The sequence below is a fragment of the Triturus cristatus genome, chromosome 3_2, assembly GCF_964204655.1.
Source record: "Triturus cristatus chromosome 3_2, aTriCri1.1, whole genome shotgun sequence".
NCBI classification, from domain to species: Eukaryota; Metazoa; Chordata; class Amphibia; order Caudata; family Salamandridae; genus Triturus; species Triturus cristatus.
Genome location: NC_140584.1, coordinates 837,099,257 through 837,123,714, shown reverse-complemented (window position 1 = coordinate 837,123,714; position 24,458 = coordinate 837,099,257). Strand labels below are relative to the sequence as shown.

The 24,458-nt window shown below is 49.7% G+C and overlaps 1 protein-coding gene across 2 annotated transcripts in view; it reads right to left on the bottom strand.

The window, feature by feature from the left end:
• The window catches only part of DPH1 (diphthamide biosynthesis 1), a 1,777,158-nt gene that overhangs the window by 133,105 nt on the left and 1,619,595 nt on the right, over positions 1 to 24,458 (bottom strand). For both annotated transcript variants that reach the window (XM_085649080.1, XM_085649081.1), the window contains one exon: positions 532 to 610. In XM_085649080.1, coding sequence (XP_085505206.1) covers positions 532 to 610 — 79 coding nt within the window. The remainder of the gene's footprint in view (positions 1 to 531; positions 611 to 24,458) is intronic.

The window sequence follows — 24,458 nt, the reverse complement described above, 5'->3', positions numbered from 1 at the left end:
GGCTGTAGTTGAGTTCCTATGACCATTATTTATATATGTCAGCAGGGTTCCGCCTTCCTTCAGTTTGCTACAGTTGTCCTGGACATTAAAAGATGGCCGCTTAGTGAACCACCAGCAGGAACGGAATGTCCTATTGGGCAATCTGGCAGTGCCAGAAGGGCTGGCTGACAGGTCAGTTCGTAGAGGGACGTTCTTTGGCTGTTTGTGCGCCTGCTTTCTGATCTGGTAAGCTATTGTTTGCAGTTGATTTCTCTGATGCCACTACAAACACTGCCTGCAACAAGCACATGTGCATGCAGTCACCCATATTTTGCAAAAACACCTATACAGCATTATCTTTTGCAGTTCAAAACAGGCCCGATTGCAAATGGCATTTTGATGTTTGCTCATAAGGTTTCGTGTGCAGTGCTAACACGAAGATCTTATTTTCAACACATACTTCCTATTTGCCCCTAACATTACGCTCTAATTTAATCATAATGCACCCTAATCACTTCTGGTCACAGTGCTTGCCCTCTGTCTCCCACTCACCTCATAGGGGGTTAAGAGAGGGCGAGCGAAGGATGTGCCCCAATCTATGGACAGCCTCGGGCACGCCACCTGGACCCACCTAGAAAGAAAGGATGACATGTTAGTGGCTGGAGAGACGTACAATTACGAGAAGCGAAGGGAGATCCTGCCCCTGCCACCGCGTGCCAATAAAGCAGCCCAGGCGCCTCCATCTTACCCTGCAGCAGCGCGTGCTCTCCAGCGCGCGCACGCACGCAGTCCGCACTAGTTACGCACTATTATAACCTGCTGCACGCCAGTTTTCATCCAAAGCTACTGTCGCTGCCCCAGCCGGGCATGCTGCATTCCTTGCTGTCCTGCGCCGAGGCCAGGAACAGAGCCTTGTAAACTCCCAATCCACAGCTATTATAGCACTGGGGCCCACACACAGCCCAGTGACAGGAGCGTCCCTTCCTCTCAGTAACAGCCGGTGCGGTCAACACTTTCCCTGGCGACACAAGCAATTCTTACATACACCACTCCTTGCTGCCATCAACTGAGGACAAGAACAGAGCCCCTCTAACTCATCCTATCCCGAAGGGCAGCCCCCACAAACATCACAGCACTGCGGTTCACAGACAAGCCACAGACACAGCCATCACTTCCTGTTCAGGGTAGCCAGGGATGTTGTACTGACTTTCGCTAGTGGCAAAGGTAATTCTGGCATGCAGCGCTCCTTGTTTTCGAGAACTGGGGCCTAGAACAGACAGGAGCAAACACTTCGTATCCCTACCTGCAGCATCCACAGCCATTACAGCACCGGGGCCACACACAGCTCGGAAACAAGCAATCCTGACTTGCACCATTCTTTACTGCCCAGCACTGGGAAAACAAATAGAACTGCTAAGACACCTAACTCTGACGCGCACTCAGGACGGTATGCCCCTTCGAACGCTGGCCTCTGTCACTGCATCCCAGAGTCGGATTGGTAATGCGGGCACTCGGGCAATGCCCGAGAGGCCGGTATCTATCCGAATCCCAGCTGGGGGGGCCGATTTGGGTGGTTTCTGCATTGTTCTGATGATGCCAGCGGCCCAGTGAGTGCCTGAGTGGCCTTTCTGTAGGTAGATGGGCGTCCATTACCTTCCTTTTATCAACGAGGCGGAGGTGTCACTTTCTTTTTCACGCTGGGCCGGCTCATTAATATATGCATATTGAGCGGGGGCAGGGGGCCTGAGCAAAAGTGGCCTCACTTGTTTTCGGGTGTGTTTCACCAGTGTAAACTAATCCGTGCATTTTTTTTACCCCGCCCCCCTTTTTAGTAAAATTTTGCCAAAGAAGTGTTTTGCTAAAAGGCAATATGGAAACGTGGGCCACTTTTTTATGCAAACGTGGGCCACTTTTTTTTAGCGTGCCCGGGCCGATTTTTAATCCCAATCCAACTCTGCTACATCCTGATATTGATGTCATGGTACTGGGGCAGCCCACAGAGCTCTGCAAATGCATCTCAGTCCTGATCTGAGGCAGCTCCTGCTATTGCACCCATGAGACCCAAACACAACCCTGCCCAAGCAACTCCACCCTGACGTTAAATATCCAATATTCGATAACTAGCTGGAACCCACACACAACGGGCAGTTGAAATCGCTGCTGACCTGTAGCACCTCTGCCAAGCGCGAAATATAAAGAAGCGCGCACTTAGGACTCGGCCCCCCGGGCACCCGGTCGCGCCCCTCCCCTTTGGTGGTTATTGTCCTTGGAGAAAGTGGGATTGCAGCAAGAAGTACTTCCGGGTCAGCAGCGACGTGACGTCACTTCCGTTCGGAGCCGGCGCCTCGAGGGGTGAGAGGGCGTGGGCCTATTTAGGGCAATTTGCCCTTGTCCTCGCCCTCTTTCTGACTGCGCCGGCCCCGGTATGCAGGGGTCTCCTGTAATCTCGGCGTGAGGTCGGTGCGGTATTCTGAAGGGGTCGGGCGGTATCCGGAAGAGGTTGGCGCGGTTGGAGTCTCGGCGCGGTTGGAATTCGTTGAGGGGGCGCTGCCCCGCCCGTTGACCGTGGGCCGCATGGGGTTTGAGGAGCATTTGCCCTGCTGGAGTGAAGCGCCCAGCGGTGGCTCCATGCGGGGGCAGGTGGGCCCGGTTTGCCAACTTATATCGGTGAGTGCGTTTGTTGCGGCCGTTGGCTGCGGTCTTGTAGCAGGGCGCAGATATGTCTGGTTTAGCGGATTGGGCGTGGGGGGGGGACCGCACTGCATTGGGCACTGGTGAGCCCCCCCCCCCCGCCTTTGAGCTTGTAAATTGGGAAATGGCGTCGGGGTCGTGTTTGGGGCAGGCGGATGCCCGGTCGTTAAGCGAGTGGTTGTGGGCATAAGTGCGGGTGGATTGGCTGCGGGCTCAAAGCGGATGGTCCGAGGTTTGCCAAATACTACTTCCGGGTGGTAATACATCCTGGGGAAGGAATACTCGATGTTAACGCATTCTTTTTCGTACTGGGCATAGAGATGTGCACTGATTGCGACAGCGAGGGTGGTTGAGCGCACTCGGACTTGAGTGGCGAGATGCAGGATCCGTAGGGTGCGAAGGAGGATCGAAATACCAGGTGTGGCCATATAGGCCTATGTCGCAAGATGTTGTACCGACGCCTAAGGAATGGTGATTGCGAATCAGTTGTAGGGGTTCGTAGGTGCGGATATGTTGGCAGATTTGGGGGTCACTGATTAAGTAGCAGGAGGCTGGCTTCATTGGGGCTAATACGGTTTTTGTGAATTAGCAGCTGGCATGGTGCAACGCAAATTTCGACGAAGTAGAGGGGTTCCGGGCGCTCGTGATTAGATAGGGCGCCGTTTTTCTGAAACACAGCCTCCTTTTATATATACAGATCCCAGCTTGTGAGTGGTGTGCTCGTGAGTAGCGTGAATGAAAACCTGGGCAGGTTCCTTTCGTGTCTGCTTCCGAGGTGTGTGGGCGCTGATGCTTCGAAGCAAACCCGAGCACGTTTTCTTGGGTATATTGTTCCCTGCGTGCGAGGGGGGTGCGCAGAAACTGCTACGAAAGCCCGAGCAGGTAGATTCCACGTGTTGTAATGATCCCTGCTTCTGTGTGGTTTTTGTGTCTGTGCCGATATGTGGAAGGCATGAGATGTTTCCTTTGTTATTTTTGCGATCCCGGCGTCCGAGGGGCGTCAGTGGGGACGCGGTTACCTCGAAGTAAACACGAGCACGTGTTTCTTTAGTATAATGATCCCGGCGGGCGAGGTGGGGGCGCTGAAACTGCGACGAAAGCCCGAGCAGATGGATTCCTTCCGCTAGAATGATCCCTGCTTCTAAGTGTTTTGTGTGTGCCGATATTTGGTAAACACAAGAAGTTTAATTCTTAGTATAGCGATCCTGGCGTCCGAGGGGTGGATGGGCGTCAATATCTTGTAAGCCCGAGCAGTTTCCTTCTTTAGAGTGGCGTCCCCTGCTCCGAAGATACCTCGTGGTAAGCATGGGCATTTTTCTGTTGGAAAAAAGGGATCCCTGTCTGCGAGTTGGGCGAGGGAGGATACCGTGGAAAAAGCTTGGCGGAGAGGAGTTGGCCTAACGGCTACGGCGGTCGACCTCGGTCCTGGGGAACTGGGTTCAAGTCTCGGTAATGACGCTGAACATCCTGTGATTCTGGGCAAATCACTTAATCTCCCCGTGCCTAACAATAAATTAAATAAATGAATGTGTGTCCCCATGTAACGTAACTGGTGCTATGTAAAGCGCTCTGATACCTGATTGGATTCGGTTCAAGTTTAAACACCCTTGGGGGTCCCAGCTATGTAGGTTCTGTTTTTTGCCAACCGGGGACTAGCGTCGGTTTGGCGGCGGCTCCCCCACGGACGGCGTACGGTGAATCAGCCTTTCTCGATACCGGGGCGGCCGTCGCGAGAAAGCAGCAATGTGGGCCTTGTTGACCACGGATCGGTGCGGTTAAGGAGATGGGCTTCCATGATACATTACGATGTCCTATTGATTTCTAGGAGTGGTTATGGGGTGGTTGGCTGTCCTTTACTGTTTTGTGGTCGGTCCCAAGATTACATGGTATTTCAGCGAGAGTATCAGCGGGGGAGAGGTTCAGCAATGTTACCCTGGCAGGGTCGAGACTGACCAGAGGGCAGCCACGTGACGGGCAGGTTGGGTGCCAGGGGAACCGGATGTTCTAAGTGTCGCAGGGATTGGGGCAGGCGGGAGGCTTCAGTTGTTTTCAGAAAGCTGTGAATAGCTTGCTCTTAGCGCAGACACCTAGCCGGGGTTTTTTAGGGCATGTTTTTGTTGCATAAGTCGACATGTTGTCCTCGCGGCTGCGGGCGGTTTTTGGGGAGGCTACAGGCACTTGAATATTGCTGGGGATACTCTATCATGAGTCGCAGATGGGGAGGGATCCCTGAGGTAGCGAGAACCCTGATGTAGTGAGAACCCTGATGTAGTGAGAAGACGGATGGGCGAAAGCTGGTGTTTTCGTGAGGGGGGCTCCGAAACCACATGGCTAATCGGTGGGGATAATATAATGCCTAGAGGGCTGCGGAAGAAATTTGACTGGTAGCATTGTCAAGATTGTGGTGGGCCCCCGATGGGGTTGCAAGTTTGGACGGAGGTGTGCACACCGGGAATTTTTTCTCAAATCTTGTTGAGGGACGTTGCTAGTGAAAACGCCAGGGTGGCACAAGAAGGGGTGAACCTGTTGTGGGTAGAATTCGACAGGGCGCTCGGCGGAAGGTTCAGGTTACAGGAGCACAGGAGTGCACATCTTGGACACCAAGGGGTCAGATGCCCTGCCGTCAGCTAATTAGGGTTAAGATAAAGTTCTTGCTTTGCCTACAATAAGCACCATCTCACTCTGGGCGAGGGGTCACATCTTGGCCGTGTTTGGCAATGTCAGCGGTTCATTGCTGGATGACATCGCTGTGCTGACTTTTTTGAGGGCAATTAGGCGTTAAGGAGAGGTCCGGCACGGCCACGTAGATATAGGCATTTATTACTTACAGGGGGCTAGCCTCATCTTTTAGTATGCAGGATCTTCTGCACCTATGCACCACAGGATAGGCTGACCGTTGGTATCGCAGGGAGGAATTGGTAGTTGCTTGGGCCCCCCCCCCCCGTTGCTGGTTGGCGAGGGGCTACATTTGCTGTTGGGATTCGACTGCGGGGTCGCGATACCCTGTTAGGGAGGGGACCTGGCCCTAGCACTGCAAGCACACTCAGAAGGAAGTAAAGGCAGTGAAACGAACCTCACCATTTGGTTCCCCGGGGGCTTGCGCAGGGCTGATTTGCGAATGATAGGGGGCACAGAACACCAGGGCGCCGGTTACAGCATCGGAGGGTGTTCGGTGGCTTCAGCAAGCGGGGTGGAAGGAAGAAGGAGGTCCGTCTTCATGAGGTTTAAGACAACAAGTAGGGCACCAGTCGGTAGAGGACGCCTTATGCTTCGCTGTTCATCTGACCAAGGGGGGGGCACACAGGAATAGGCGGGCCACTCTTTCCCGGGGGTGGGGTTGGATGCTGGGTCACTTCCGGCTGCATCTGCATTGTGGCTATTCCGAGCAGCGGGGTTGGCTTAGGGAATAAGCTGCGCACATAACATTGATGTTAATTAAAGGTTCAACAGGCATCCATTCAGGCAGCAGTTATGCGGTTCGACCGGGGTCGTTGGGAGGGGTATCCCTTGGGAGCGCTTTTCGGTGGTCAGGACTGGGAGCACAACTGAGGGTGGGCATTTTTCAGTACAAGACTAGGGGGACTCTGTATATGGGCAACTCCTACAGGAGGAATAGGTATTAGCAAGTCGTACGACAGACTTCCCTTACAAAATTTTTGGGGACCCCCCCAGGCGGAGCAGACTAGTGGGGGCTTCAAGACTCGGGGCAATGGGAGGCCTGCAGTTCCTGTGCACTGGGATTCTAAAGTAGACAGGCCCGCTCCCTACAAGAGGTCATAACCTGATCATATTAAGAGGTGTCCGGTAACGGCTGGGTGTTGCTCAGGGTGGAAAAAATATGCTCACCAGGTATCAGGGGCAGTCTGGTCCATAGGTAGGGCATATAGCACACTGGACTAGTTCCTGCAGCGGAGAAAGCAAGGAGGGTGGGTCACTAGATTCAGAATTGGGGCCGCGACAGGCGCAGCTAGCCAGGTATTTCCCCGGGCAAGATGGAGGTAGTATGTTTGCCCTAATCGGTGTAGACACAGAATCACTGGCCCGTGCGTTTTTGGCTCGGACTGTTCAATGGTAAGCAGCAGCTCGAGTGAAGCGGTTAAAAAATGTCTCCCTCAGGTGGGTGACTGGGGTGCTCCTGGGATCCTACTCTTTTGCAGCTGGCCGAAGACTCCAGGTGGGACTGCAGTCCCCTTGAGTTGGGTTGTCCTGCATTGATGAGTTAATATGAATGACGAATCAGGGCATTTGGATCGGTCATGACCGGGTCACTGTGGACTAATGGTTAAGGTCTGACATTCTTACTCTCATGGTTAAAGGCTCAATTCCCATGGATTCGGTTTTGGATAGATGTTTCTTCTGAGTTGGTTTATCTTGCGTTACTTAGGCCAATGGGCCTCGAGGGAGATCGGCCTGATTTTGCCCATACTTAGGTAGGTCTTTTTTGCCAAGATAGCGTGGTCTCATGACGCCAGGGAGAAATTAAGAGCCACAATTATGGTTAGATGCCCTGTTAAATTTCGGCCAAGTGCTGGGAAGGCTGGTATGGCCTGGCGTTGCCCTGGGTAGGGGGCCTGCTTGTTGATGCAGCCGAAAAATGGGGATCGTGGGGTTCACTGCAAAGGTGGGCACAGGTATACCTGGGATCCAGGGGAAGGAATCCAGGCATTTGAATCCGACATGGCTCCGAGCCGGAGGATTGGTAGGAAATGAAGGATCCAGGGGTTGCCTCGTGGTGGGGAGGGCGAAGGGCGGTCTGCCCTGGTCCCCCTTGTGGCGGTAAAGAGGCCACATAAATTGCCTTTACATTGTTAAGGGGAGTCCTCCTGCATACTCCTTAGGCCAGCACTGAGGTGGAGAGACGGTAAGCTCACCCCAGAGAGAACAGGACACCGGCTGGGGGCAAGGGCGCCAGTTTAAAATAGGGCATGGGGCTTCCGCCCCTGGTTATTCCCTACGAGCCCCGATGGGCAGCCTGGTGGTGGAGGGGTGGGCCCCTCAGGTGGCGGACAAGGACCAGATGGCAGGGGCTCACCCCTCAAGGACGCAGGTGGGTTGCGCCTTGCGTGGTTCTCAGTTGGTTGGGGGACGCGAGCCAGAAGGCCCCTTAGTGCTGGAGCAATTTTATTAACGATTGAATTTGATAAATCCATATCGTATTAAATTGTATGAATTATATATTGTCATGTTTGTGTGATGATTTGTAATAAACATGGCCTTTTTAACCCACAGCTCTGGTCGTCAAGCATTGCTTTGTGGGTTTGGTTGGGGGCAGGGCCGGGAGCCATCCTGGGGGGTACGAGTCCTATGCCAAGCGCGAAATATAAAGAAGCGCGCACTTAGGACTCGGCCCCCCGGGCACCCGGTCGCGCCCCTCCCCTTTGGTGGTTATTGTCCTTGGAGAAAGTGGGATTGCAGCAAGAAGTACTTCCGGGTCAGCAGCGACGTGACGTCACTTCCGTTCGGAGCCGGCGCCTCGAGGGGTGAGAGGGCGTGGGCCTATTTAGGGCAATTTGCCCTTGTCCTCGCCCTCTTTCTGACTGCGCCGGCCCCGGTATGCAGGGGTCTCCTGTAATCTCCCACCCACCCGTCCCTAAAGTTAGAGCTTGGGGAGGTGTTGCATGTGGAATATTCTAAGCGGCGGTAAAGAGGCCACATAAATTGCCTTTACATTGTTAAGGGGAGTCCTCCTGCATACTCCTTAGGCCAGCACTGAGGTGGAGAGACGGTAAGCTCACCCCAGAGAGAACAGGACACCGGCTGGGGGCAAGGGCGCCAGTTTAAAATAGGGCATGGGGCTTCCGCCCCTGGTTATTCCCTACGAGCCCCGATGGGCAGCCTGGTGGTGGAGGGGTGGGCCCCTCAGGTGGCGGACAAGGACCAGATGGCAGGGGCTCACCCCTCAAGGACGCAGGTGGGTTGCGCCTTGCGTGGTTCTCAGTTGGTTGGGGGACGCGAGCCAGAAGGCCCCTTAGTGCTGGAGCAATTTTATTAACGATTGAATTTGATAAATCCATATCGTATTAAATTGTATGAATTATATATTGTCAAGTTTGTGTGATGATTTGTAATAAACATGGCCTTTTTAACCCACAGCTCTGGTCGTCAAGCATTGCTTTGTGGGTTTGGTTGGGGGCAGGGCCGGGAGCCATCCTGGGGGGTACGAGTCCTATGCTCTTCTCACACTGCCCTGCCAACACAAGTCAATTCAGGCCTGCAATCCCACGCTATACAAGTACGTGGACGCAAACAGAACTCTGCCCAAGCAACTCCACCCTGACATTCAATATCTCTGGATATTCCATAGCTAGAACCTACACTCTGCGCTGTCAGTTTACACCACTGCTGACCTGCAGCACCCCTGCCCTCCTCACACATCTCAATGCAGGCCTGCAAACCCCATGCTATGCCAGTACCTGAACCCAACCACAACCCTGCCCAAGCAACTCCACCCGGACATTCAATATCTCTGGATATGCCATAACTAGAACCTACACTCCGCACTGTCAGTTCACACCACTGCTGCCCTGCAGCACCCCTGCTCTCCTCACACATCTCAATGCGGGCCTGCAAACCCCATGCTATGCCAGTACTCGTACCAAAAAACAACCCTGCCCAAGCAACTCCACCCTGACATTCAATACCTCTGGATATTCCATAACTAGAACCTACACTCCGCGATGTCAGTTTACACCACTGCTGACCTGCAGCACCCCTGCCCTCCTCACACATCTCAATGCGGGCCTGCAAACCCCATGCTATACCGCTCCTTGGACCCAAACACAGCTCTGTTACTGCACATTATTCCTGACATGCAAGACCCCTAGCTACTACAGAACTGGAAGCGACACACAGCTCTGCCAACTCACCTCAGTGCCAGCCTCTAACACAGCTCTGCCGCCGCATCTCAGAACTGGCCAGCACACCCACAGCTGCAACAGCACCAGGAGTCAAACACGGCTCTGTCCATGCAGCTCAGTCCCGCCCTGCATCAATCACCCCTGCATATTTTACAACGTAAATGCACACGAAGGATAGAGCCGTGCTCATACTGAACATGGTAGCAGTGCCATGATTGACGGGATGTGGTTAACGATCCTGCTTTATGTAACGTGTCACCGAGCCTGTCCGAGTGATGGACGAGTCACTGTAAACGCTGCTCACTGATCTGTCTGCAGAAAGGTAAACACATCCGCGCTTGGCAGTGACCAGCCCCCTCGGCGCTGGCCTGGCCCGCAGCCCCCGGCCATGGGCACACCATTCTGCGAAGGCGCGTCATTCCAGGCCCGATGCAATTCCAGTACTGAGACCCTGGCAACGCTGCCGGGGGGTGTCAGCCCCGACGTGCAACACTACTGGCTGCTGGAAATCTGGTACCCACAGCGAGAGATGCCAATGCACCTCATTACTGACCTGCAACACACCCGTTGCCCGTGCACAGCTCTGTCGATGCACATCAGACCCGGAGAGCAGAAACCCTCATTATAGCGTTGAGTCCCGCCCACGGCTGTGCTAATGGCGCCCGAGCCTGTCCATCACACCCAGCTCTGCCGGTGGACCTCAACACGGACATTCAGGCCTCCTGATCTCTGACCTGTGACCCATACACGGCGGCTCCCTACTGGTGGGAGGGAATAATGAATGAAATTCAAATAAGACACGTGATACAATGACCAAAATCGAGGAAGAGAAAGACGTGGGTGAGGGGGCGCTTAGATGGCTCCAGTGGTGAATAATGCAGTCCAGTGGGAAGCATCCTTTACCCCAGACAGAACCATGAGCTGCCTTTACAATGCAGTCACTACCCCGACTGTGATGTTACCATGCATTCCTTTAACCCACAAGATGTTACAACGACTTGCTTTAGGGGTCGCGTTGTTGGACTGGTGTTGGATTTTTAAGTCCAGCCTCTTCCCTACTGTTGCGTAAACTGGAGTTGGAATAGCAATTTATACTATTCCGAAGTCCAGCTAAGGCAAGTCGCTGTAAAGACCTGCGCGGTAAAGTGTAGTAAAGTCGTGATCAGGGTACTGACTCCGTTGGAAAGACATGTGGGGTAAATGCATGCGGGGTTCCGCCATACAAACAGTCCAGGAGCTGCCGTTGAGATAAAAGCAGGTCAGGCTGAGGGCCTCCCCGGGACCCTCCGAAAAGCTGGAATAATGAGCCCAGGCACAGCGCTCGCATATCACTGCCTCGCCCTGGGCTCCCTGCCAGATCGACCGCACCCCGAACTCCGGGAGTTCAAGGACACCAAGGGGTAAGCGCTACTGCCAGGATCATTAGCCTCGTGCAGGGTCTGGGGCTGCACATATGCTCAGTGCTGTACAGGGAGAATAAAACAGACAGCAACCCTGTGCATTGCTACGGTCCAGTGCTGAGCTCGCGGGTAGAGCTGTTGGCATGCTGCACCATGCGGACTGTGCGGCTGGAAGGGTACAGTCTTTATTTTGAGCCTATGTGGAAGCTGTGTGATGGATGTAATCAGGGAAGTTTCTAGGATTTTCGGGGCCCCGGGCAGAAAGGGAATCTGCAAGGCCCCTCTAATTTACATAACTGACACATTCAGGGCTCCCGAAGGTGCTTTGTGCAGACTCCTCCTGGACCACATCTCCTCCTCTCAGCCACCCACACGCACCTCTTTTACAGCTCCTATCGAGCTGAAGGTGTGAGAATTGTTTGTGGACTGAAAGTTAAAACCATGGGGGCGCTAAAGTGCTGGACAAAGGACGTCCCACAGTGTCTCTGTATGGGCAGCCAGGCAGGAGGCCTAATTGCAGGACAAAGCTGCAAAATGTGTCTCCCTGCAACTGGGACAAGAGGAAGTGTCTCTCTTCCCCTAGGCCTTTCCCCAACATCCCTGGGAGGCCCAGGGATGGGGTCCCCTCCCATGGGCCCAATTGCAAGGAGACACCTTTCTTTCAGTTGTATTGGCAGGGGTACAAGAGAACCGGTTGTGTGTTGCACTGGTGTAGGGCCCCATGCTGGTGGGCTGAGTGCAAGGCCCTGGGAAGCTGCCCATGCCTAGCGCCGACCCTGTATGTAAAAGACAAGTAGGTTGAAACTGAGTTGGATGTAGAAGTTGTGACTTTCCATTCGGTTCCTGAATGAATGAATGAAAATAAATTTATAACGCGCAGACTTAGCCCGAAGGGCATCAAGGCGCCTGCTATGCTGGTTGCACCAGAAAGGTATCCACTTGAGTATTGTCTAGTGGAGAAGTGGAGTCACGCTAATCTAGCAGGTGTGCCTGTCCCTGACCTCGCGAGGTACACCAAGCATGCCTTCATTGTGGGCACAAGACAACTGTCCCACTCCGAGGTCTGACACACAAAGCAGTGGTGGCAGCGTACTGTGCTTTGGTGACCATTTTTAATCTGAGTCATTAAGTGTCAGTAAGAGTATGACCTACTGACTCCACAAGATGGAGTATGAGGACTCCTTTCCCACACAATGAAAGTGTGCGGCTCACATTCCTGTGGCTAAAGATTTGTGATCCAGGCACTGAACTGAGGAGGATGAAGACAGGGCTATCTTTAGAAATTCCAAGAACAGTTTGTTAGCAAAGGGCTGCTTATTCATTTTCTCTCAGCTTTTCCATTTGGTTGATGGTAGGGGTGAAGGGTGGGAGAACAGTGTCTGTTTTTTAAGGTGAGGAAGTTTCTGGGTCAGACCTGCCATTTTCTGTCCCAGGTTATTGCTTAGGAAAAGCTGAAATCAACCAGGTGCATTTCATAGTGCCCAAAAGATGGGTGCTCCTGCTTAGAGACAGCACTAATGCCACCTGCTGTGAGAAGCATCACTTTACACAAAGGCTGTGAGCAGCCTAAGAACAACACTTGAAAGAGAAGTACCCAACATCAGTTCTGAAGTTTGAGAGAGTGGATCCGCATGTGTTTAAATGTAGGAACCAAACTACCTACTTTGTTCTAGTCTCAAGTTCTCCATGACCAAGGAAGGGAGTTCTCCACAGAGTACTCGAAAAGCTGCTGTGTAACCGGGGCTGGTGTCTGCCGGATAGGCAGTTTTATAGAGCTCATAAGACATCATCATGTAGTTTGCACATTCTGCTGGAGGGGCTGAAGGCCTGCCTAGTGCCTAAAAGCTGCCTTCTCTCTGAGAGAAAGAAGGAGTATGCTTGCCACTGCCGGAGGAGTGACTGTCCAGGAGGAGAAGCCCAACATGTTCCTGGAATGTGGAGCATCCAGAAAAAGCAGCACTATCTAAAGGCGAAGCCAGGAGCGACCTGCATTCTTGAGGGTTTCCCCAGGCTCTCTGTGCAGTTCTTACCCATGAACTGCCTCAAAGGTGGTACCAACCAAGTGTGGCCATATCCACTGTCCACTGCCAAAATGCCTGTGCGGCTGACACTGCAGCTCGCTGGTATGAAGCAGAGCATCCTGAAAAGCTGTAACTGCACATTGCCACTGTAAGACTGATTGACATGGGAGGCAGCAACTGCACCTTGCCAAAGTGAGCCTGATTGGTCTGTGTAGGGCGCAATTTCACCTTCTTGCTATGAACATGGTCGGCCTGGAAGGTGGTACTGCATGCCGCTGCTGTGAACCTGACCAGTTGAAGATGCCGGCAAGCCGAGGCTGTGGCACCCGGACTGCATCCACCAAGCGATGTTGGCATCAGGGAAAAGTTACCACAAGCTCAGGCTGTACTCGTCGTACCACCTAGGGCCATATTACAGAAGTGCCTCGGGGACTCAACAGACATGTGTGCAGTGCTTTGTGCGCCCCAGGGCACTTTGGTATAGCAGAAGTGGATGCAGATGCTTGTGAGTCCCCTTCTGCAATACAAATAGCACTGGCGCAAATGTAGCGCCAGCATTATCATTAGAGTGAATTCTCCAATTAGAATGGGGACATGGTCCCATGCAAATGAGGTAATCACTTTGCCTCTGCCCCCGCTCCGCATTATGGATGCAGGCGCAGAGGCAAACATGCCCTTAGGAGGCACACTGAAAGTGTGCCACAAAACGGTGGCACTCTTTCAGTGAGCCCCCTAAAGGCGGTCCGCTGTAGGGGAAAAGAGGGTGCCATGGATTGCTCAGACATCCCCTTGCAGGCAGGTGCTTTCTCTCACCCTCTCTCCCCTCTTGAAAGTGCAGGCGGTTTGCCGCCTGCACAGCGAAACACGGAGTGACTTCAAAGCAGCTACTCCGCATTTCACTTGAATGCGCTGCTCCCAGGACAGCGCAACTTCGTGGCTGCATTGAGGGCAGAGCATTCACCACAACAGGGAGCACTTTTCCTGTCTGCACCCAGCGCACAAGTTTTAAGGTGTGGCGTGTCGCAAGCAGGCACAGTGCACCCGTATGGCAATATGGGTCCTGATCTGCGAACACTTGTGTGCAGACATCACAAGGCTTGCCCTGAAACTGGAGCCCACTGGCTGAGACACACTCAAAGGCAAACAAGCCCATGGACTTGCGGCTTTCTACCTGAAGTTAAATAAGAGTATGATCGAGTGGCTGAGTTGCGTTTCTAAGCCTCAAGGGGTAACTATAATAATCTGTACCTGTGCCATGTGTACCTCTGCCACCAGATAGTGGTGAATACAGCTCCTAGCTATCACCTGGTGGGGGTTGGGCAGGGTTAGTAAAGCATGAAGGCACACTGCCAATTAAAGATAAGCACTAGAAATTCTGTAGTGTTTATCTCGGTCGTGTTATTAGGTGCAAGCGACCCCAACCACTATGGTTGAGCTCAGTAGCCCCCGTCTGTCCTGTGCGCCCCTCTTCTCTTCCACCCCAAACGGAACTGACATTCCTGAATACGATGAGCGCCTTGAGACCCTCAGGGTGACTAGCTGCGCTCTACAAACCACTGATTGATTGATTTACTGATTGGCCCTGTAATCTGGTAGCCCTTTTGTGTATGTGCTGGCAGTGCAACTGAGACTCTAATGATACAAGTCTCACACTCACGCCCCCTTCCCCTTTAAATGTATAGGGATCGTGGTTTGATGGGCGAGTAAGTTCTCCTGAAACACACACTTTAAATAAGCCCCTTTATCTTCGGAGAGCAAGGCAGACGTACAAAAAGTGTTTGCAATTGTACAGCCTGTGCTACACAAAGATATAGACCTTGCAAATTAAAAACTCAACTTACAATGTATTTAAGTCAAACTGCAAGTCAACCCTGAGACTCCTTCTGAGTCTCCCGGACAAGGGGCAGTCAAGGGCCATCGGGCCCTCAATGCAGCGCACAAGGATTTGTGAATATTCCTATGGTTGTGTACCACTGAATGCTGGGATCAATTGCGAACTATTAAAAAATGAAAGCTGTCCGCAAGGGGCCGCTTCCACTCTGCGTGTGGTAGCTGTTGGCATCAGAGATGGCAGACAGTGGTCCCCATCAAGTGCTGCATGTTCACCCTGATGCCCCTTTGTCCTGTGCCCTATTTGTTTGATGCTGCAGCCCACTGTCCATTGTTCCTTTTCTGTAAGTGAATCGGCCAAGAGTGTCGGCACTTTGTGAATGCAAATAATGGGGTCTGCTTTCCCTGCAGGACTACATCTCTGCACTTGTAAGCATCCACAAGTATTTGAAGAGAAAATCCTGGCTCGTCAATATTAGCAAGACAGGATTTCTATGAATCTTTGTGAACAATCTCTTGAGCAGTGTGGGTACACCAAGTACAGTGCACAACATTGGCTGGGATACAACACAGACACTGTGAGTCTACAATGCAAACCTCCCAACCATACAGCTGGCCTCAAACCTTGGATTTGAAATGTGCAACTAAATTGTGAGAAGCAATACTTTTAAGCAGTCTTTGATGGAGTTTGGGAAGGTTCTTCCAGTAGCCTAACCTTAGAACACACAAACATCTTTGGGACTCTCTTGCCTCAGTTAGAGGCAAGAGAGTCCCAAAGATGTTTGTGTGTTCTAAGGTTAGGCTACTGGAAGAACCTTCCCAAACTCCATCAAAGACTGCTTAAAAGTATTGCTTCTCACAATTTAGTTGACTAACTGTCAGGATAATTTCTTACACAGGAGATTTGAGGACACTGTTAGGCACACAAGTACAAGTAAAAATTGCATTTAAGGAGAATACTTGACAGGACTTTAGAGGAGGACTTTGCAGGAGGCTCTGAGTAAGGAAGCAATAATGTGAAATAAGTGCCATAATGTTCACTCTAACACTGGAACACTGCTGCACAGGGCACACAGAAGGTCGGTACAAGTAGAAGGCGGACGCATGTAGATGAAGCCCCCTTTTTAGAGACATCTGGGAGGTGTCCTGTTTATAATGAACTGGCATCATGTGACAATAACAAATGCCATTACACACACTTTCGATGTGCCTTCATGGTATTGAACTACATGTCTCATTGTGACTAAGCAGCAATCTCTTTATCGCTGAGAATGGACACTGAATTTAGGGGTGGGTGGGTGTATTTTCATTAGAAATACATGTACATTTGGCACAACAATTCAGTCAGCATTGCTCCAGCAACCAATCTCGGTTAGCTTAAATACTTGACAGGCCTAACCCACCTTCATGACCCCTAAAAATGATTGATGAAGATGTCAGCCTTATCATTATGCCCAAGATCCCATTCTGCTCTTGAAAAACCATATTCTAAGGTCTATCCCATGGCTACCCTCACTAGACACCTTGTCCAGGACATGGTCTCCTCTTCTGCCCCGTGGGCATCCCGGGTCGGGACACAGATGTCAGAAGCTTGGGACCATCAGCCAGTGTCCCAAAAATACTGCCAACCCACTAAAGGTCCACGCTGGGAGCAAAAATGGTCCAGGTAAGGCCATCATGTGTCTATCTGTGAGCTGTACAGTTTCAAGCCCATTAAAGAAAAAAACTTGAGCAATACTACACCTTCTCCTATGACCAAAGAGAAGATTACCACAATAAAAGAATACAAGCGTTATTAACTACAACTTTAACAAAAAACTTTGACAACACCCCTCTTCTACAAGGCAAGTTTAAAGAGGAGGATAGATGAGTCAATCACGGTAGCCTATTGTAGGGAAAGGGTTAACACCGGGCACTAGAAATAATGAATTATCAATATGATCAATACTAGCAGGCTAAGGACAACTCTTATGATCAATCAATTATGAATCTATCATGGTTTGTACTGTATAAATAAGAATCAATTTGTACAGATGATCACTTGTAGATATATTATTGTCCATATGTATTGTTGAAAAAAAGAATATATTGTGAAAAAAAGAAATTGAAAAACAGAAAACGTAAAAAACAGATATTTATATTTTGTAAAAATAAAAAAGATATATCACATATTCATTAGCCTGTATGCCTATCTATTTCACAATTTGTATTTGTTGCACATTATTAGATGGTTGTTAATAGAATGAGTGATATGCATGTTTATTGGGAGTCAATTTGCAAGTAGTATTTATCCGACACTGTGCCCGGTGTTAACCCTTTCCCTACAATAGTTTATTCCCTACTTGGGCTATATAATAAGTCAGTAGGGGCCCCGTTGCTTTACCAAACACTCAATCACGGTAGCCATCAGGCCCTCCAGGCATCCGAAGGGCCAGCAAAGAGGGTGAACACTATAAACTCCTGGAGGTTCATAGCCCCTGAGACATCCCAAGGACCATGCCCAACATGCTACTGTTGCTGCACTTTCGGCTAACCCCAGTCCAATCAGATGCGCTGAGGGAAAACAGCAACAGCCCAAGAGCAGCCGAAGCAAGAAGCTAATAACACAAAGCACACACTCCATGATCGTAGGACCACTCTGCCTGCCCATCCTAATTGCGTCACTCACCACCCGTTTCTTTGATTTAATGGGTGATGCACAGACTTTTCGGGCTTCTGTAAAGTGCTGTGAAGCCAGGAATCCATTACAGAGTGCAGATAAAACAAACATGATCACACCTCATGAACCATCTCACATTTTTAGATTGAAAGACATCTTGGGGACATTAAGAAAGCTTCCCTGGGAATGCATTTCACCCGTTCCTTATCATTGGCTTTGTGGTTTGTAATTCACATTTTCTGGTTTTCTATTTGCTGGCTTTGTTTGTTTAAGGCTATCCAGGGTGAGTTTTCCCTCCCAAGAAGCAAAGCCTTTTCACACCAACTACCCTTGTATTTTTCCACGAGTGCTCCATAAACAGGCCTGTAAATCTTGTTCTTATCTCGTCACATTTGCTGTGCATTCAAAGACCAACGTCAAATGTCAGGCACTGTTTTCCAAGTGAGCTTGGTGTTTACATTCTTTCTCTAACTTCAAAGTGATGGGATTTATGTGACAATAGTGCTGGGTACTGGGGGGTAGGAAAACTTTATTTTTCTAGCACACAACATTTAAATGAACTGTGCAAGTATTTCTGAATACATCAGAATTAGGAACACAAATGAACTACATTTTTGTTAATTTTTAAGTGTGTTGGGAACAAATACTTTAATATGATTTTTATTTAAAAATCATTTCACTACATGATGCCATTTCCACAAGTTATTGTCTGTTCCCTGGAAGTCTGTGCAAATGTAATGGTCATTTCAATTGAAAATGGGTTGTCTGTAATTGCAGTGTGCTACCACATCATGCATATTCCACTCTGCTTTGCACCATTCCACACCACTACACTCTACTCTGCACCACTCCATTTTACAATACTACATGCCACTGCACCACTGCACTCTACACTGTTTCACATTAAGACGCTCTAATCTACTCTGTACCACTCTACTCTATGCCAATGCACCCTACTCTACACAATTGCACTCTATGCCAATTCAATGTATGCCACTCAAATCTACTCTGCATCACTGCACTCTACCCTGCACCACTCCACTCCACACTACGCTACTTCACTCTACTATGAAACAATCTACTCTAAGCCACATCACTCTACGCCACTCTTAATCCACTCAGCACCACTCCATTCTTTACTACTCTACTCTAACCTACTGCACTCTATGACTGTGTGCTCTACACAACTACACTATATGCCACTGCACCACTGTACTCTATTCCACTACTCTCTATGCCATTCAACACCACTGCACTCTGTGACACTCTACTCTGCAACATTGCACTCTCTGCCACTGCACCACTCCACTCCACTCTATGCCTCTTCACACTACTGCACTCTATGCAGCACCCCACTCTGAACCCCTGCACTGTACTATGCGCCACTCTAATCTATGCCACTGCATTCTACAACACTGCATTGTATGCCACTGACTTATATGCTGCTGTACTCAGTGACACCACACTCTGCAACACTCTATACCAGTCCACTCTACTCTATGCCACTGCACTCTACTCTGCACCAGTCTACTCTATGCCACTGCAGTCTACTCTGCACCACTGTACTGAATGCCACTGCACTCTACACCATTCCTTTCAACACAACTCTATGCCACTGTACTCTACGCCACTCCATACCACTGCACTCTATGACACTCTACTCTGCAACACTGCATTCTACACCACTGAACTCTAAGGTACTTTACTCTGCACTACTGCACTCCATGCCAATGCACTCTACGCCACTCTATTCTGCATCACTCCACTCCACTCTATGGCAATATATTCTACTCTCAACCACTCTCTGCCACGGTACTCTGCAACACTCTACACCACTAGACTCTGTGCCACTCTACTCTGCGCCGCTACACTCTATGCCAAAGTACTCTACACCACTCTTATCAATTCTGCACAGCTCTACTCTGTGCTACTGCACTCTACGCCATTGTACTCTATTATGCAATGCTCTAATCAACGCCACTGCATTCTACGCCGCTGACTTCTATGCCACTATACTTTGCAACACTCTATGACAATGCGCTCTACACCAACCCACTCTACTGAATACCACTCCACTATACACAACTCCACTCCAATACACAAGACTCTGCCACTTGACTCTACAACACTGTACTGCACTCTTCAGCATTCCGCTCTACGACACTCCACACCACTCTCCTCTATGCCACTAACTTTTAGCCATGCTGACCAGCAGTCACACTGGTGTAAAACATGGCTAAACACATTGGGGAAGCCAATAGCTCTTGCAGAGGTGAGACCTGCTGGCTTTGCCAATGCTTGTTATGCATTTCAAATAATGTCCTGCAGCTGGATGAGTTCCAAATATATACTACAGCTTTAAGAGGACATGTTTTTTTAAGTAATATCTGCTTTCCTCCTTTCATATGTAACTGTAAAGCATGAGTGAACGTGTTCATTGTTTCATACTATGCAAAAAAAAATGTATAAATACGTGGATTAAGCTTTAAATGCAGGCCGACATACTGTCTATAACAGTCAGTGCTTTGCTTTCAAAGGCAAGTAGATGTATATGTATAGATGTGAACATAAAGTGTGTCACAGTCATTGTATCCATATATGGTGTATAGTGCATGTTATATATAATCACTGACTGTAAAGCAGGCCCATTACCTTTAAAGTGGTTGCAACATCACTTTCTGTTACGTCATTGCAAATTACCGGTGCTAATTAGTCCTTCCACTATTTTCTCAAAAATGTGTCTCTGGCTGCTACCTACCACGTGCCTCTCCGCTCTTATACATTGGCGGGGCAGCACATTCGGTTCTTGCAGCACGCACACTATCACGATTCTGTCTTGTTTCCCACTTCCCTTTCTATATTTTTGTCCTTTTATGTGCTCACCTCCGCCTCCCCAACACCTGCGAGGGGTGATCGTAAGGGAGGGGGCCGGCGGTGGGGGTCAGGAGAACATCCCTTCGGAATTCGGATGGAGGAATTAGCCGCCAAGATAGGCCAGGCTGTCAGTCTGACCCAAAATAATGAAATCAGAGAGATTTATCCCTGTAATAGTCTCGGCCGAACTCTCTCATAAAACTCAACCCACGGCCACTCACAGCCCCACAGGGAGCGTGGCAGCAAAGAGAGGGGACAGAGGAGTGAGCACAGAACAGACATGGAGGAGGAGGGAGACAGCAAGAGAGGAGGGGCGGGGATGGGGGGAATCGGAGAGGAGAAGTGAAAAGCTGCATTGCTAATGAGTGCTAAAACGAGAGTTGTGAGGAAGGTCAGAGGTTAAGACGGGAGGAGAAAAAATGAGGCGAAATGGCGGGTGTGGCGAAGAAGTGAGAAGCGAGGAAGATACAAAGGTAAAGAAGAAATGAGAAAAGTAAAGGAAGAAATGAGAAAGTGAGCCAGGGCTTGATCAGTGGCGCAATAAAATTCTTCACCAATTTTTTTTTGTTTTGTTTTGTTTCTGAACTTGAATTATACATGAATTATGAAGGATACATATTTTGTATGTATCTTTTATTGTCACGTGCGAAATTCAAATTGGTGAATGCAAATAACAACCTGAAACCACAAGGGTGGAGGCGAACGGAGGCAAAAGGACAGGGATGGAGAAAGAACCTGGGACTAGGTGCACTACGGTTGGATTCACAAACACCATTCGTAAATTATGCACTGCCTTTTGCAAATCCAATCTGATTGCACACTACGTACTAATAGGTTGGTTTGCAAAATAGGCAATATTAGTGCAGAACAGACCGACCGGCCTAATGAATATTAATTTGCAACCCACTATGACTGGCTGCAAAGACAGTAAAGGCGACCCAAAAGGGACAGAAGACCACCATGCCAGTCTTTGCATTTCAAAAGGGATTTTTTTTTCAAAGCAGATCAATTTCCTTTAAGAAAACTGGGCTGCTTTTGAAAGGAAAAAAGTTTTCCCTTTTGAAACGCCTCAGTGAGAGTTAGCAGAGGTCTCTTGGACCACTAAGCACTCCCTGAAGCTGCCAAACCAAATCTCAAAGCGGAAGGGGTTGAAAGTGGACCCTTTCTCTTGCGAATGAGTTACCTCCCCCCAACTTGAGAGACTGTAACTTATCAGTGGTTTGCAACTAGCTCTACAGTCACAACGCATGTTTACATGGAGGACTGAATTGCAATTTGAAAAGGATGCCCTCAACACGCCCCTACCAAATTGTGATTCAGTATCCATTTCTAAACCCACTTAGCAATTCAGAAAAACTTTCCCCAATCGCTAAAGGGGCTTAGTACATTAGAGGATGGATTTTTTCCATTCATAAGCCTTTGTATTTACTAAATTGGAGACTTTGCAAATGGTAAAACCATTTGTATATATCTAAGGAGAATAGAATGACAGGGATTGGTAAAGAAATGAAGGGACTGGACAGAACAGATATTATAGGTAAAGTGAGGCCAGATGTGGAAAATAGAGGAGAGGGTTGGAAAAACCGGAAGAGGGTTGGGAAACTGAAGAGCGGATAACTGAATAAAGGAGAGGTAAACTTGTGAGCTGAGAGGAGGGGAAAGAAGGGTGAATGTAAAATAAGAAGAGTTGGGAGCATGAGAAAATGGGTGTTGATGAGAATTAAGGAAAGATAGGAGGTAGGACAAAAACTCAGCAAAGGGTGAAGAGCCACGCCCAGTACTAAAGGGTGGGCCAGGCCCTCCCAAACATCACCCTTGACCCTCCCAGTCACGGCCTAAAACCAATTGCAAAATGCACATGTTAAATTCCAATTTCTCTGTTACTGGTTCAAATGTTATGGTGTTCTTAAGATGCTGTGGGCTCCACTGGGGAGTGTCTTGCATCCTATCTCAGCCACACCCGAGTTTTCACAGGTTTTTAAAAGACCATGTTTGAAGTATGCACAGATAAGGGCTAACAATACTTGTTTTGGGCTTCTTTTTGTACTGGCCGGGAGATCACAATACTGGTGGTGCTGGTAGAAATCCGGTCAGCTCACAACACCAATCACAAGCTTTTGTTTGGTGCAGGATCAGCAAGTTATTTATTTCCTTCATCCCTATTTGATGCCATAATAGCAATAGTTTAACTTATATCTGAAACCCTGCTCGCCAACCGTCAATAACATGCTGAGTTACTCCATGTGTCTGGGCATATATCCTGCATTCAGACAACTCACTCCTCATTCTCACCGCTTACGGTCACTCTGCTCTCACAGCGATCACACTGCACTCTCACTGCTCACCATGCACTCATGCTGGTACCATGCACTAACACCATTCATCCTCATCCTACCCTGTGGTCACATGAGCACACCGCTCACCCAGCAATCACAGCGAGCACACTGCACTCACACCATTCACTCACACTGTCCACCCTGCAGACACACAAGTACACGACTCACCCTGCACTCATGTGACACTTCGCTCACTTGTCACTCTCACTGCTCTCCCTGCAATCTTACTCAAATAAGCACATCACTCAGCGTAATTCCTCCCACTCTGCACTTTCACCCACACCTATATGGTCACATCACTCAAACTGCAGTCACTCCTCTCACCCTACTCTCACACTGGCACGTTGCTCACTGTGCACTCCCATAAGCACTCTCACAGCTAACCCTTCACTCCAATGGGCACGCCACTCACACTATGAAAACAAGCACACCACTCACCCTGAACTCCCTCCTCTCACCCTGCACTCACACAGACAACCTCTTGGCCTGCACTCATGCAAGCACTCTGTTCACCCCGAATACATACAGGCACAATAGTATGCCGGAACCCATAGGGACACACCACTCACCCTATGCCAACTCCTCTCACCACGCACTCACCAGTCACTCTCACAGCTCACCCTTCACTCTTGCTGCTCACCCTGCCCTCACACACAGGCACACCTCTCACCCTGCGTTTACACATCTTACACTACCCTGCACTCACTCCTCTTGCTCTGCACGCACTCCTCTCACCTGACACTCACATGAGCCCTCCTCTTGTATTGCATTCATGCAGCTCACCAGACACTTACATCGGCCAGTTTTCACCCTAAACTTGCACCACTCACACTGCACTCTCTCACACTATTCACCATAGCCCAGACAATAGATACCAGGGTGCAGTAGGTGCATATGCACCAGGGCCCAGAGGGGGCTATTGAAACCTGATTATTGCTCTATTTCACTGTTCAAACAAGGGACCCTGTTTGCTTCTTGCACTAGGGCCTATGACACACTGGCTACGCCACTGACAGCAGCCAGAAAGGAAGGCTCTTTGTGGTGAGGTTTTTTGCATTTGAGTTTAGAGTTTAATATTATAGCCAAACACTGTAACTTCTTCCTCTACTATTGGAGGTCTTGTGACATGAGAACACAATGCGCCTTTCTTAAGACCGCAGTGGGGTCGGTAGATTGGTGTGGTGGGACCACCTGGACCCTGATTGAGCCAAACCATTCCAATGGCGTAACCTAAAATGATGGGGCCCTCTTGCAGGATGTGATGAGGGGCCCCTAAGCTGCCAGTATCTCACAAATATTAATTGGCCTTGGGATGATTGGGGCTCTCTGAAGGGTTGGGGGCCCCCTAGAGGGTCGGGCCCCCCTGCACCAAAAGGCTGCAGAGGCCTGGTTACACCCCTGAGCATTATATTCTAAGCTATAGGCAGTGTAGAAATATGCAGAATTAAGATTCTCTGGGACACAGCTCTCAAATGTAAATTACAAAAGGAAAATTGGAGTTTATCACTGAAAAGTTTAACATATCGTCATAAGTAGAACAGAGACAATATAATCAGCTTTTGTGGACTTTGGTGGAAATGCACAGATCATTTAAAGCATTATCAGTGGTCACCATTAGTACGTAACTGTATATTGGGGGTGGTTGCTCGAATCTGGAATGAGGAGCCTAGCTCCTGTTTAGGGGCATAAGGTTTGATCTCCTGCATTAAGTGGCAACCAACTCTTGTGAAAGAGGCAACACCATAGAGTTGATGTAGGCTGATCAGCGAGCAAGTTGCAGGCCTGGAGCTTGGGTTGATGAGTTTCTGTTA